Source organism: Dermacentor variabilis, chromosome 8 (assembly GCF_050947875.1).
Source record: "Dermacentor variabilis isolate Ectoservices chromosome 8, ASM5094787v1, whole genome shotgun sequence".
Classification (NCBI taxonomy): Eukaryota; Metazoa; Arthropoda; class Arachnida; order Ixodida; family Ixodidae; genus Dermacentor; species Dermacentor variabilis.
Window position 1 is genome coordinate 114984817 of NC_134575.1, and position 13090 is coordinate 114997906.

General features: G+C 43.2%; 1 protein-coding gene across 4 annotated transcripts; it reads right to left on the bottom strand.

Annotated features, from left to right (window-relative positions):
• Positions 1-2283: 2283 nt before the first annotated feature.
• Positions 2284-10467, bottom strand: LOC142590542 (uncharacterized). Of its 4 annotated transcripts, none has more exons than XM_075702740.1 (5): positions 10301-10450; positions 7925-8067; positions 6895-6963; positions 5752-5832; positions 2284-3409 (listed from the first exon to the last, which is right to left on the bottom strand). In XM_075702740.1, exons 2-5 carry the CDS (start codon positions 7971-7973, stop codon positions 2895-2897), a joined length of 714 nt encoding a protein of 237 aa, XP_075558855.1. In that variant the 5' UTR covers positions 7974-8067; positions 10301-10450; the 3' UTR covers positions 2284-2894. The 4 variants fall into 4 exon arrangements, with proteins under 4 accessions (XP_075558855.1, XP_075558857.1, XP_075558858.1 ...); XM_075702742.1 differs by lacking the exon at positions 10301-10450 and adding an exon at positions 9181-9946; XM_075702743.1 differs by lacking the exon at positions 5752-5832 and having other exon boundaries at positions 10301-10467.
• Between the last annotated feature and the right edge of the window lie 2623 nt (positions 10468-13090).

Consider the following 13090-nt stretch of genomic DNA (forward strand, 5'->3'; position numbering starts at 1 on the left):
TGAAAACCCTGGAATTTTTAGAAGTACTGGAAAGTCCTTAAATTTGTACACTTGGCTAGACTTAGCAGACATTGCCAAGCGTTTTTTTTTCCCTTCTGTGACACTCTTCGCATGTAACAGAGAATTGTCTGTGGAGGTAATAGAAAGAAAGCGACATCCTTAAAGTTGAAATTACAAAGGAGCTGCAGATACCAGTTTTAGGCACACGGAACCGGCGACAAATGTACTTGGAGGAGCAGAAGCAGGAAGCTCAAGAGTTGAGGCAAAGAAAAGCAGTGATGAGTAAATCGAGAGCTACAGACACAATAAAAGGAAATTACAAACGACTTGCTTATTTGGTGGTGAAAAGCTGAGGCAACAGATGACATCACATACACTGTCAAACCAGACAGTATTCAAAAACTGCAAATGTTGCAGGTCTAAGTAGTTAATTGTGCTATTGCAGAAAAACTTTGAGCGCTTTTTTGAAATGCTTCCTTGTGTGCGTTTAGTGTGAAAGGCAAATTAGCAGTTTTTCAAATGTTTGAAATCAGTGAAATGCAGTTTGTTTTCTTTTGTTTGCATTAAAGTTAACGATGTTGTTGAACAGGTTATTGCCTGTCCAAACTACTAAAAAAATCGCACGAGGTCCTTGAAGTTACTGTGTCGGGGCCTCGAAAGTTCTTGAAAACCATTGCATTTTTTTCTTCAATATTGCAACGAACCCAGTAGAACAACTGTCATGGAGTAAAAACCTTGACTAAACAGGGGCTTATACGAAGAGCACAGGAAGACTAGAAATGCAGTAGTAGGCATGGAGGGCCCTGAAAAAAATGTGCCACATCTGCTCGTCTGCCTTATGTTTCTGCATTTACTGTCCCATTTTTAATAGAAGTGCACTTACTGTTCTACTCCAATAAACGCAACATTACCAACTCCAGTGTGGGGCAGTCCTTCAGCCAGTGCAGAACTCTTTCTGTACATCCCTGTCAGCTCTGTCATTTTTCCAGCATTGTAGTACAAGATTTGTTAAACTGGTTTCGCAGAATATGAGCAGTATACTCTTAAATTAGCTGTTTATTTGTATGCACAAGTTCAGGTCCTCAGTTTGGTTGCATGACAAATTGCCATACCTCAATAGATACAAGAAAAAATGTTATCAGAGTTTAATAAAATCCAAACAGTAATAATCACAACAATATAATGACATACATTTCTTTTGGTACGTATACAGCCCATGTCTTGGCACTGTATAAATTCAACTATACATCGCAAGTACTGTGTCCTGACCACTATTATTCACATGTGTAAAACCATCACAGCAATTCTTCAACAAATATCACAGTGATTAGTGACATACACTTTGTAACTGCTTTACATGAGCATAACGTATACAAATGGTCCCTGTGTACCTACACATGACTAGTGCCACCCGAGTACTATTACTCACAGGTGTAAAACCAACAAAGCAGTTCTTTAAAAATATCACAGCGCTTAGTGACGTACATGCTGTAACTCCCTTGTAAAAGCTTAATACAAACACGTGAGCGCACAGAAAGCTAGCAGTGCGCCTACATGGAAATACCACCGCCTCAATACTAATTCACAAGTGTACAACCAACCAAGCAGTTCTTTAAAGAATATCACAATGCTTAGTGACACACAATTTGTAACTAGCTTATATAAGATCTATACAAACATGAGAACATACCCAAAGCTATCGGTGCACCTACATGGAAGTGCGGCCATCTGAACACTATTATTTGCAAGTGTAAGCTCAACAGAAAAGTTCGTTATAGTGACGCCCATTTTGTAACTGTCTTATACAAGCTTAGTGCAAGCACAAGAATGCGGAAAAAATAAATTAAAAACTTGCTCTATGAATACACAAACAGATCAACACAAATGGTAAACACCGCTTTGAAGACACGTGACCGTGACAAAGCGCAGTGCTGTGCCGGTTGAAACTGCCATCCACAAAAGTATTGAGCAATGCTTAAAACAACAAGCCATAAAGTGCTGAAAGACTGCATTTGTAACGTACCTATTTTAATTCAAATTTCTTGAATATAGGGCTCTCTTGCAGATAAGGCATCTGATCCAACTGACCTGATGTTACACCTGCTAAATGCATACAATGCACTCAGATATAACTGGTAATAATAATTATAACATGTAATAATAATTATATAATATATAACATAATTAACAATAATAACATATAACAATAATTAATAATTAATTATAATAATTAATAAAAATTACATATAACAATAATTAATAATTATATAACATAATTTATAATTATAAAAGGCATTTAAGAACTTGATAGTATGATGAAGATGCATGAATAGAAAAGTTCTGTCCCCCTCGTACTTGTTAAAAAGGTGTAAGTACGACACGTGTTCTTTTTTTCCGCAATTTTTGCATTAATGGACACCCGGGAACCTCGAACCCACAAAAAAAGAAGATACTGCTGTGTTAATAGTGTTGTGAATAATTTTTTGTGAAAGCTTTTTACAGACAAGTTGCAGTCTTGTTTCTGGAGGTTGAGCTGTATCATGCAAAATAACATGGAAAGTGGTCACATGGGAGCATGACACTATGCCATAATGTTCGTTTCAGTTGACTCTCTTGCCCTACAAGTCAGTGCTCACTGTGACCAGTGCTGGAACAGCAGTGTCTGTGTGATTTTCATTACACTTCTGTCCTATGCCATCTTTACCAGAGTTGGCGGCACATAGGTACCCAAATTTCGATAGTGTTGCTTTCTCAGGTGGTTGTTTTTGATTTGCTCAATATCAGTTGGCACTTCAGCTGCATCAAACTTCTTTTTTACCTCTTCAACAACAACATAAACAACAATCTTATGACACCTGTGTTGTCCTTCTGGTTGCCTACAAAGACCAGTTAATCTAGCAACAACACTGACAGTCTTTACTATCTTCTAATGGGGAAGAGGTGTGTCCCACCATGTGTTCCACGTTGTTGTCGCTATGTGGGCTGGCTGGGGAGGCAACAACTGTAATATGTTTGCATATTTTAAAGTGATGCTTGTACTGTGTTATAACACCTAACTTAGTCTTGCACTTGCTGCACAGGAACACTGGCTCACAGTCGTGGTGAAAAGCTTTTGTATGTTGAGCAAATGAGTTGTATGCACTACAAAAAAAGTCACAGTGATAGCACACATGTTGCTCTACCAGGCCTGGTGCGGTTCCTTCTGACACTGCTGCTGATGCTGACACACTGCTGCTTGCCTCGTACACTGTTGCAGCTGCAGTAGACATGGCCGTCTCTGTATCTATTGCTGCCGTGCCACCTGTCATGGTAACTTCAGGTGGTATCGGGCTCACTTCTGCAACAGAGATGTCGTTTGCCCCTTGAGGGCTCTCGTCATCAGGGCCAATAATTTCGTAGGCATTGTCTCCTGCATTGAAGAACCAATAAGAACAGCCTGAATTAATAAACATAGCTCTAAAAAGTACGGACATGAAAACTTAACCACAAGCTTTGCACATCAGTGACCAGGCTTAATGAATAATACTTGCAGGAGGAGTTACACAATTGTGTGCGTACATTACAGTTAAGCCTCATTAGAAGAGATACTCAAGAGGCACGGGAAACATGTCTCTCGAAACCAAAAATTTTAAAACACTGAGGAGCCAGACTAGATCACCTTATTATGCATCACCACTAAAGTATGTTTAGATATATCTGACGAAATAATTGCTCAGGGTGGCTTAAAGGGCCCCTAAACCACTTCTTGACATTTTTTGAACATTTCAAGTAAACATGCGCATCAAAATCAGAATGCCGTCACAATTGACGACGCCAAACACCACAGTGCGTAGCACTGTGGGAGCACCACAATATGACGAAAACGACCCCGTGCGCCTCTCTGGACCTATCCTGCACCCCGCAGTTTGTCCTGACATCACCAGGCTGTCTCTGATGATGTCACCAGTTTCCGGTGCTGTCGATTGGTCGAACGAAAGTGTGCAACTGCCGGCAAGGCCTGCAAACAAATACACACTCCTTCTTCCTCGTCGCGTTGCTCGCGATGCCATTGTGGGCAGCCAATGGGGGCAAAGAACAGAAACGCCAACAGAAGGGTCTCCCTATGAGGCTGTTTAACTAGAGTCACCATACAGTTCCATTGTATTGGCAAGGTCATTAGCGCCACCCCTCGCAGGATGACGGGCCTGCGCGGCAGCAACAGAGCTCGTTGGTGATGGCCTGTCCCGTAACATTTGGAGGTGTACTAGGCGAGGAAAACACGATACTGTCCAGATGGCGTGTACCAGATGAAAGAGTAAAATGAGCGGGGACTACTTTTAGATAATCAAACACGTAGCTCCACAATTACTGGACCGTTTTGAAAAATTCTCGTGGCTACGTGTTCGTTGCCTTAACATGTACAACTGCAACACCGCAACTAAATTTCAACCTCGGTGGTTTAGGGGCCCTTTAAAGAAGACATTCACAGCTTTTTAGTGACTGTAGATTGTGTTAGCTTCCTCCCTAACTTCTGGAAGTTAAACACTTCACTTTGCAAGCCTTGTTGCTCGCAGTGCCTTTGAGGTGCTCTTAGACGCTCGTCAGCTTCAACTGTCGACACTTTCTGCCCTGCACTGTCCTCGTTGCCCTCCTTTTCTAGTTCATGCTAAAGAGACATGCGCACTTGACCTGTGTGAGGATTGCGTGATCTTTACACCCTTCGGAGCACACAAGGTGCATGAAGTGAATGTGTCTGGGTTGTGTCCCTTCGAAGTAGTGAATACTTAAAAAGTCGTTAGTAACAAAGGTGACTCTTGTGTACAGTGTTGTTAATGTGGCAAACCAACCAAACCATTTTCAGATGTCTCTTACAACCAAGTGCATCTTGTAATGAGATTCTACTGTACTTAATATTTTTCATCTATGGATCATCTGCATGTACATATAGTCACAAAGGCATGCTGTGTGGAATGGCGAATTAGGAAAAAGCTCGTACTCTTACTTCTTGTCCCTAATATAAGCAGCTGATAATAATATGATAAAAAGCAGGTAATGAGGCAAGCATGGAACATAATCCTTCAGCTCTAAAGTTTTTTGGGCCCGCATCATTCCCTCATGACATAAGGAAACAACTTGATTGCAGTAATGGCTGCATGTGATCTGAGTTGATTGAAACAAACAATACGTAAGGTTGCCCTGTATGTAATTTTATCAGCGCTTTTTAGATGTCCTGCTGGCGATCCTGGCTGCACAATGTTTCTCATGCTTTTTGGCACGATTCCTTTATTTTCCACTCCACTCTTTTTTCTGGTTTTATCCCCTTTCCCTTCCCCCTTGCATAAAATAGCACACCTGAAGTATCAAATCTGTTGAATTATTGTGTGTATCATACCTGTTAACATGCGGGCTTCTCTGTGGTCTGTGTTGTATTTTTGCGCTGTACAAGTCAATTCAAAATGAAAGATGGAATGTCCCTGCCTATTGTGTGTGTGTGTGTGTGTGTGTGTGTGTGTGTGTGTGTGTGTGTGTGTATATATATATATATATATGTCTCTCTCATGTTTTGAAATATATGTACATTCAGGAGTGCCTGCATGCTCTTCTCCCCTGCTCCAGTGACGAAAAGGAGAGCCTTTTTGTGTAGCCTAGTAAAACATTCACATGTTTTTGCTGTGCCCATTACATCACTTATCATATGGATCTGTCACAATACAGAGTAGCAGTGGTCTATAATACTAACTCATCCCAACAAAACTATAGATTAGCACATACCGACATGCTGTGAAACAGCTGTTGCAAAGCCGCTGGTGCTGGCAATTTCCGCAGCACTGCAGTGGTACAGCAGAGTGCCACCTGTATAGTGACAAATGCATATGCATGTTAGCAACTCACTAGTTGCTGATGGTTTCATAAGCTTTACACTACACAATAAAGTAATCTAGACAACTTTGTTGGAACAAATACACATAATTAGGACACCACTTAAAGACTAACACGATTAATTGCCCCCAATCTCTCACTCACTAAGGGATAATACCACTGAAACATTGGTGGAGAGCTCACATTAACACATTCCATAAAGGACAAGCTTTCTTTGAGGAAAACAGCTATAACAGCGGTTAGTTTTCTTGATCATCTTATGTGCTAGCTTTGATTTAAATGTCATGCAGTACTATAAAATATGAAGTGCCGCATTTCTAGCAGCAGAAGGCGTCATCAGCCTCATGGTACAACTGATTTTTACACTGTTTGTGTCAGTGAGCCGACACATACAAAGAAAACCGAATTCAGACTTACATATACAGTGCCAAGTGCACTCCTCCTTCTGAAAACGCAGCCGCCAGTTCCAATGCTGCTGAAAGGAAAGGTTATATAGAGTGCGAGACTGCATGGAACTACCACTTATGACAGTAAGTGTATGATCTGCTGATTGGAGAGGTAGTCACATGCTATTTCTAGTCTTTTTTAGAAGCATTACTAAAGGATGAATTAAAATCTATTCATAAGTCATAAATTTCACGCATCCACGGTTCGGTTAAATAACTTGTGAGAAAAAGACATGTTTACCTGGAAGAGCAATCTTTTTCCTGCTGCAAAATTTTCCTTCGAATTAATGAAATAACTTTACAGCGTCATAATATATTGTGTTTCTCGCAACTACTTCCCAGCAGTGGCGAGTTACAGTGTTTATATCTGACTCATTGGGCGACAATACTGCCAAACACAAATGCTTCACGAACACGAGAACACGTCCCTCGCAGAGAATAGCAACCACATATGCCTCTGTGAGACATGATCGCACCTTTGTTGTCAAAATGTACATTAGAACGACACCACCATCTGATTTAAAAAAAAGCCTCAGTACAAGGCAGCAGCCAACTGCATAATGTGAAATTGCAACTGATGTCTACTTACTGGTGGCCTGTGTTCGAGTCACTTCTGGCAGTTGACTGGGTGCTGAGAAATGCACGTCCTGGGTTGTCCCTACAAAACATACAGGGTTATGTCATATGTTGAAAATATATATACACCGGCATTTCATAAGTTGCAAAACAAATGAGTAAACTAATAAACAACTGTAATGTAAACAGAGTACACATAAGATAGGCTGTCAACTGGTAATGCATTACGCAAAAAACCTAATGCATAGGAAAGACTATATGTATACACACGAAGCTGACACAATTCAATTTGCTCTAGGTTTTTCCGTGCAGTATATTCAAATTATTATGTCTTGTGGTTAGAGCAAAATTAGTGTAAATTACGCACTAAATTATGTACCCTGGGAAACTTTTCTTCAGTATGCACCTGTGCGCGCTTCGAATGAGTAGCGTTGTAACATTTACGTACATGGCATTTAACATGGTTGCTGAACACGGATTTCCTTTGCCCTGTGTCGTGTACAGTGAGCTACATATATCTGCCCCCCCCCTTTTTTGTACTAGCCATACTGCGTGCCATTGCACTTATACGCACGTCAATAAACCTTACGACACAGAAATAAAAAAAAAGCGCCAATCACCCATGCCTGCATGTTGTAGTGGGCCTAACCTAACCAAGCATGGGCTGTTGCTTTTTATAGTAAACACAGGCACCGTGCTCATTGCAAGTATGTATCATGTCACTAAGCAAATATGCAATTTCATTGTACCACTATTTTTTTATCACATGGATGTATCTGTTGAGAGGCAAGACAAAAAGCAGTCACTTCTCAGAACTAATCAGCTTTTTTAAAACACATTTCTAACTTTTCGATGACACTTGCTGCTATGTGTTTGTCTCCAGAGAACATACTTGATTTGACTTTCCAATCGGAGACATTACATAAATATACCATGTTAAGATGACTGCCTGGAGCACGTGAGAATTTTCATCTTGGTGTAACATACTGTATCTTGATTTTGGTTACATTTGGTCAAATGGCACACCCAATATACCCACATACTAGGTTTCTTGTCCAAATTGCATGGCAATGTATTTTGATTTTTTGGCATTGGCTCTTCTGCACTACGTGAAGTCGCGCTGCACTGGCTCTTTCACATCCTCGTGTCCTTGCAGCTGCTTTCTTGAGTTATATAAAGCGGGTGCCTGAAAAATATCATATGCAAAAGTCAACACAAGGGCATGGCGCAAAACAACATCAAGACAGTCAAGGCCATGGCAATAAAAGAAAGTCTTAGCTCTTAGTCTTTTTAGTGAAATGCATGCAAAACATCCAAATGACTGCAACAGTCAACTGCTAAATTAACTTCAATTTTAGATTTACACAAAAAAGAAATAACGGACAGTTCATCCTCGTTCGGCACGAATGTTAGAATACTCCTGCTAATGAATAGAATATTGGTCATTTTCAAACATCATAGGTCTGTCATGAGCCTGGTGTATCGTAAACACCATTTGTGACACATCCTAAGCACATGCCCAGTGTGCCCCCCGCACCATCCCTGGTTGTGCCACTGCTGAAGCCATAATTTGAGGATTATAGCTGCAAACATGATGCTCAGTAGGGATGAAAATATTGTCCTTCAGTTCAATGGATATATGGATGTGCCTATAAAAAAGGGCAACGAGGCTTGTTATGGCAAGCTTACCCACATTTCAATACTAACAAGAAAGTTCACTGCGGCCTGCATCTAAGCTTACTAAAAGACATGAACTTATTTTCATGTATGAGGTGCACAATGGAGTTCATTTCTGACAGACCCGACTACTGCTGCACTTTGAAATCTAGCATTTTAGATTCTTGAAGACATGTAAATGTTGCAGTTAAACCGCAGTTATTGGTTTATTACACCAACCTATTGTTCTGTGTACGACAGACTGGTAACACGGAATTAAAGCAACATTTTATTTTGATATTTTATTTCTCTACTAAAAATATTCAAGCGATAAACACATTTTGATCTGCCATGCAATAGCAAAATGCACACATTACGCTTGTAACCCCCAAAGGAGGGCTGATTTAGCTATTCATATGACATAACCCTGACACGCCAACTCATATTAGCAAATGCACAGGCATGTCCACAACAATAAGCGTATGCAAAGCGCCCTTGCAATTGTAATTCCACACAGCAGCCGTTATATTCGATGCCGATGCATAACTAGCTGCTCGAAAATTCGCCGAGTTCGTAGACATAAGCATCCTTTCAGTTTCGCACCATGCACGAAAACCGCAACAGGAGACAAAACCAGACCTACCTATAATCACACCATTTCAATACATGAGCAAAAACAGTTCAGTCTTAGGGATAAACACTGTGAGAGCGATTTAGTGCGCGACGGCGACGAGCGACAAAACGGGCCGTCGCTTGAACAGATGGCTCGGTTCTGGAAATCTAGAAATCATCGCTCGTCGCCCGAAAGTGCTATGAGCGACTAGCCAATAGCACGAAGCCGGAACTAGATGTACATCGCTCAAATACTACCGATTGTAGCGCGGAACGAGCAAATGATTCAATTTTTATACGTGCAAGGATAAGAACCAACGGCAAGACCTCCGGAAATATTTTATGCTACTTTTTTAGTAAAATACATCAACGTAAATTACTAAAGCACGCGTCACGCGTCATTGCAGCCCTCATGCCGGCAACACCGGGGAGGCGTCGCTCAATATCGTCGCTCGCACGGAGTACGACTTGTAGGCGACGAGCGAAAGCGACAGCCATCTCCATCGCGTCGCTTGTAGCTGCCGCGCGCAAGATCGCTTATATGGGGTTCATACTCTTTTCAGCATAAAACATGGATTCCTCATGCGTTTCCAGTAAGTTCAAGATAACGCGCCCAACTGACCTCTTGCAGCATGCAGCTGAATGCCTGCGGCAAAGTTTCTAACTAGCACTGGTGCTGCACGTAACTTCAGTGGTCGCAGATTCCCCCTGCGCGAGACACCGTCAAGCGCGCGGTTTATTTATAAAAAAAGCATGCTGCCAGCAAAATGACGCCTTCTGTTATGTGATTCCTTAGTTCAACAGCGTTCCGTACACAGTAGACTGCTAAACTGAATAAATTCAATCACGCTCCGCATAGGCTCGGAATCACGGGATGGTGAACGAACCATTTTAAGCGTCCTCTCGCCTGGCGTCTTATTGAACATACCATAGTTCTGGCAGCGTTTGCGATCTTTAAAGCTCTTACGGACAACGGCAACGTGATAAAATCACACGCAGTTATCGCGACGACTGGCTTTTTCGATTGACAGGGAGAGACACAGCGCGTATGCCTAGTCCTTTGTCAATCGCGTCGGCTAAGCGCAGCGACGACTTCCTGGCGATAGCATGACATATACGGAGAATGTGCACCTAAGTTAGAATTCACTTACCGTGGAGGATTTGCTGTTATATCCAAGGCATGACGAACGACTGTCGTGTTTTCGTAGCGACGCGAGATGGCTGACATACGATCTCCGTTGGCTGGCCTTCGCGGCGGCGGTGCAGCTCGCTGTACGGATCACCTTTCTCCGGTGCTGTGTTGTTCCGCGATCTTGAGCGCGCGCGCGCGGTGGAGCAAATCCGAGTGAACAAGTAGAGCGCTCGCTACGCGTTCCTTTGAACTGCGGCGGCCTGTTCTCTTAGAAGCAACTGCATGTAATAAAGCACAATGTCCTATTCTGCCGTCTAAGAATAGGACACACTTTTGGCACAAATAACTTCTTACACACGGGAAACGAGCCTCCAACCTGTGGTAGATGCGGGGAGAGGCTGACCGTCCTCCACGTCCTACTGGAGTGTCGGGAAGCCGAATCCGAAAGAAAAAAACATTTTAACGCGATAGCGTTAAGGAGCTCGTGTCGCAGAAAAGCCGGTGTCGTCGGCGTCGGTGTCGGGTGTCGGCGTCCGCGGCGTTGGCCGTGAGCGATAAATCATGGCAGGCACTTCATAAATAAAAAGCAACTTCCAAGATGGGCTGGGTGGGAATCGAACCAGGGTCTCCGGAGTGTGAGACGGAGACGCTACCACTCAGCCACGAGTTCGATGCTTGAAATCGGTACAAACGCGCTGTTAGTGAACGCGATGTTGCCTTAAAAACGTGCCGTAGAATGTTATACTGCGGTGTATATCGGTAATTATGAGCACGTAACTTACAGAAGTCGCATTTACACGAATAGCGAAGTACGTTTCCGCTACATTTCTTCTGCGCTTACCGCACACGCAGAGCCATCTTGCGGCAAACACAGAAGACCCCTCCTCTCAATGTACGGCGCTGCCCCGACAGGTGGCAGCGCCATGCGCGCATTGGGGCTGTGCTGTGCGCGGACCGGTGCCAGGCGCGTTGCGGCCCCGACTTCCTCTCCCCTGGCGACGCTTCGCCGTGCTCCCACGCGGGTTGCAGAATCAAGCGCCGTTCCTTTCTTTAGATTACTATCTGTCTATCTCTCTTCCCGTGCCGATCACGACGTTTGGCTGGCGTAGATCGTTTCCCCCTCCGAGACACCGAGTTCTTTGGTTCGTTCCGTTTGCTCAGGCGCACGTTTCGTTGCCGCGCAGAACGCTGCGTTGCTCGACGCTCTCCGTGTGATAGGTGGGCGCAAAGTCGGATGCGGGGCGCCTCGTAAGTGATCCCTGCGCCGTAGCGCTTTGTCTTACACCCCTTGGCGGGTCGATGGGAACGCTGTCGCGTTCCACTCTTGAAGGCGAAGCTTAAGCGTCCTCCAATTTTTTCTCTTAGCATACCGGCACCACATCCCCCTTGATCCTGTTATGTTACTTGGCCCAGAACCACTCTTTGACACCAACGCCGTCCTAGGTTTTTGAAAGATGTTGTGTTGCATATTATTAGCCCCACACGTTCGTAGCGCTTCCTCTCTTCAGAGGATGCCGCTGCGATAATTATTTTGAATAGCACATGCCTCTAGGCCCTTGTGGTTCAAGGGCTCTGGCGAGGCAGTAGTGCTGTAAGCAATTTAACATCTCGCATATTTTAAACAATGCATCATTCCTTTACGATGGATTTTGATGTTCATAGTAGTCGTCATTAGTCATCGCCATAATTTTATAGCACGTAGATTTTACGCACTTTACAGCGACTATTTTTAGGCCACTTTACAGCCAAGTCACATCTTCCATAATACATCGTTAACATTACCACTTGTCATGGCGCTCTTTGGCCAAACCTGGCCCTTGCGCCACAAAACACCACACAGCATCATCATCATAGAAGCAAAACGATGTGTTCTTTGCTCAGCGTGCATGAATGATACATTGCCATGTTCGGGGCCAGCCACCTACAGTTGAAGCAGAAGATTACGCTACGTTTTGTTCTCTATTGCCGCAAGAGTAGTTCTACTCTCTCTCTCTGAAGAGGAGAGTAAAAAGCACATTTCACTCTCTCCTTGGTGACAGAGTGAACAATACATTTCACTCTCCTCGACATTTTGCGAGAGTAAAACGACGCTTTGAAGAGTGAACCGGCCGCTTCACTCCTGCGATACCCTTCCTAGTTTTTAGAGTGAACAAGAGCGCGGAGAAGTGGAGGCCAACACCATTGATGACTCTGAAATTTTGCTAATCGAAGAACTTGAAACAAATCAATGCAACATCCTGTTCTACATCTGCGGTTTTCTTTAAAATGAATGCTGTCAGCTGTTGCAGGATGTCAGCAGTGCAATAGTGCATTGTTTGGCTGAGGTGACAGCGAGCTGCGCATGCGACTTTTCTTAAAGTATACCGACGTGAAGATGGCAACACTGTAAAATAGTTTACACCTTAAATGCAAGAAAGGATGTAAATGTGTTTATGACTCACTCCCTCAGGGTGTCAGTTATATAAATCACGCCCTAATGGTGCGAGTTCTACACAGGTTTACACATTTTTCACTTTTAAGAGTATAAATTATTTTACAGTGAACCTTACATATTGAAGTGCGAATGTTTTACTGACGCTGAAATGTGCTGAGCATTTGAGGGGCATCATAGGTAGCATTGAGAGCTTGCTTCACTTCAGGTGCTTTTGAAGACTGTGAGGCTGGGATTGAGTATTTGAGAAAAATGGTGCGCCCTTGCGTGAAGTCCTGCCACAATCACAGTGAGTCTGTAGAGAAGATCCTGATCTCGAGTCTGTGCAAACCTGAGGCTTTGCGTAGATTTCCGCCACTTTGGTGCGAATTGTGATAG

Coding starts and splice junctions, on each gene's coding strand:
- LOC142590542 (XM_075702740.1), bottom strand. CDS start 7,973: ATGCCAAAAAATCAAAATACATTGCCATGCAATTTGGACAAGAAACCT. Junction 6,964..7,924: donor CAATTTGGACAAGAAACCTA/GTATGTGGGTAT, acceptor TATGTTTTGTAG/GGACAACCCAGGACGTGCAT. Junction 5,833..6,894: donor GACTCGAACACAGGCCACCA/GTAAGTAGACAT, acceptor GTCACTATACAG/GTGGCACTCTGCTGTACCAC.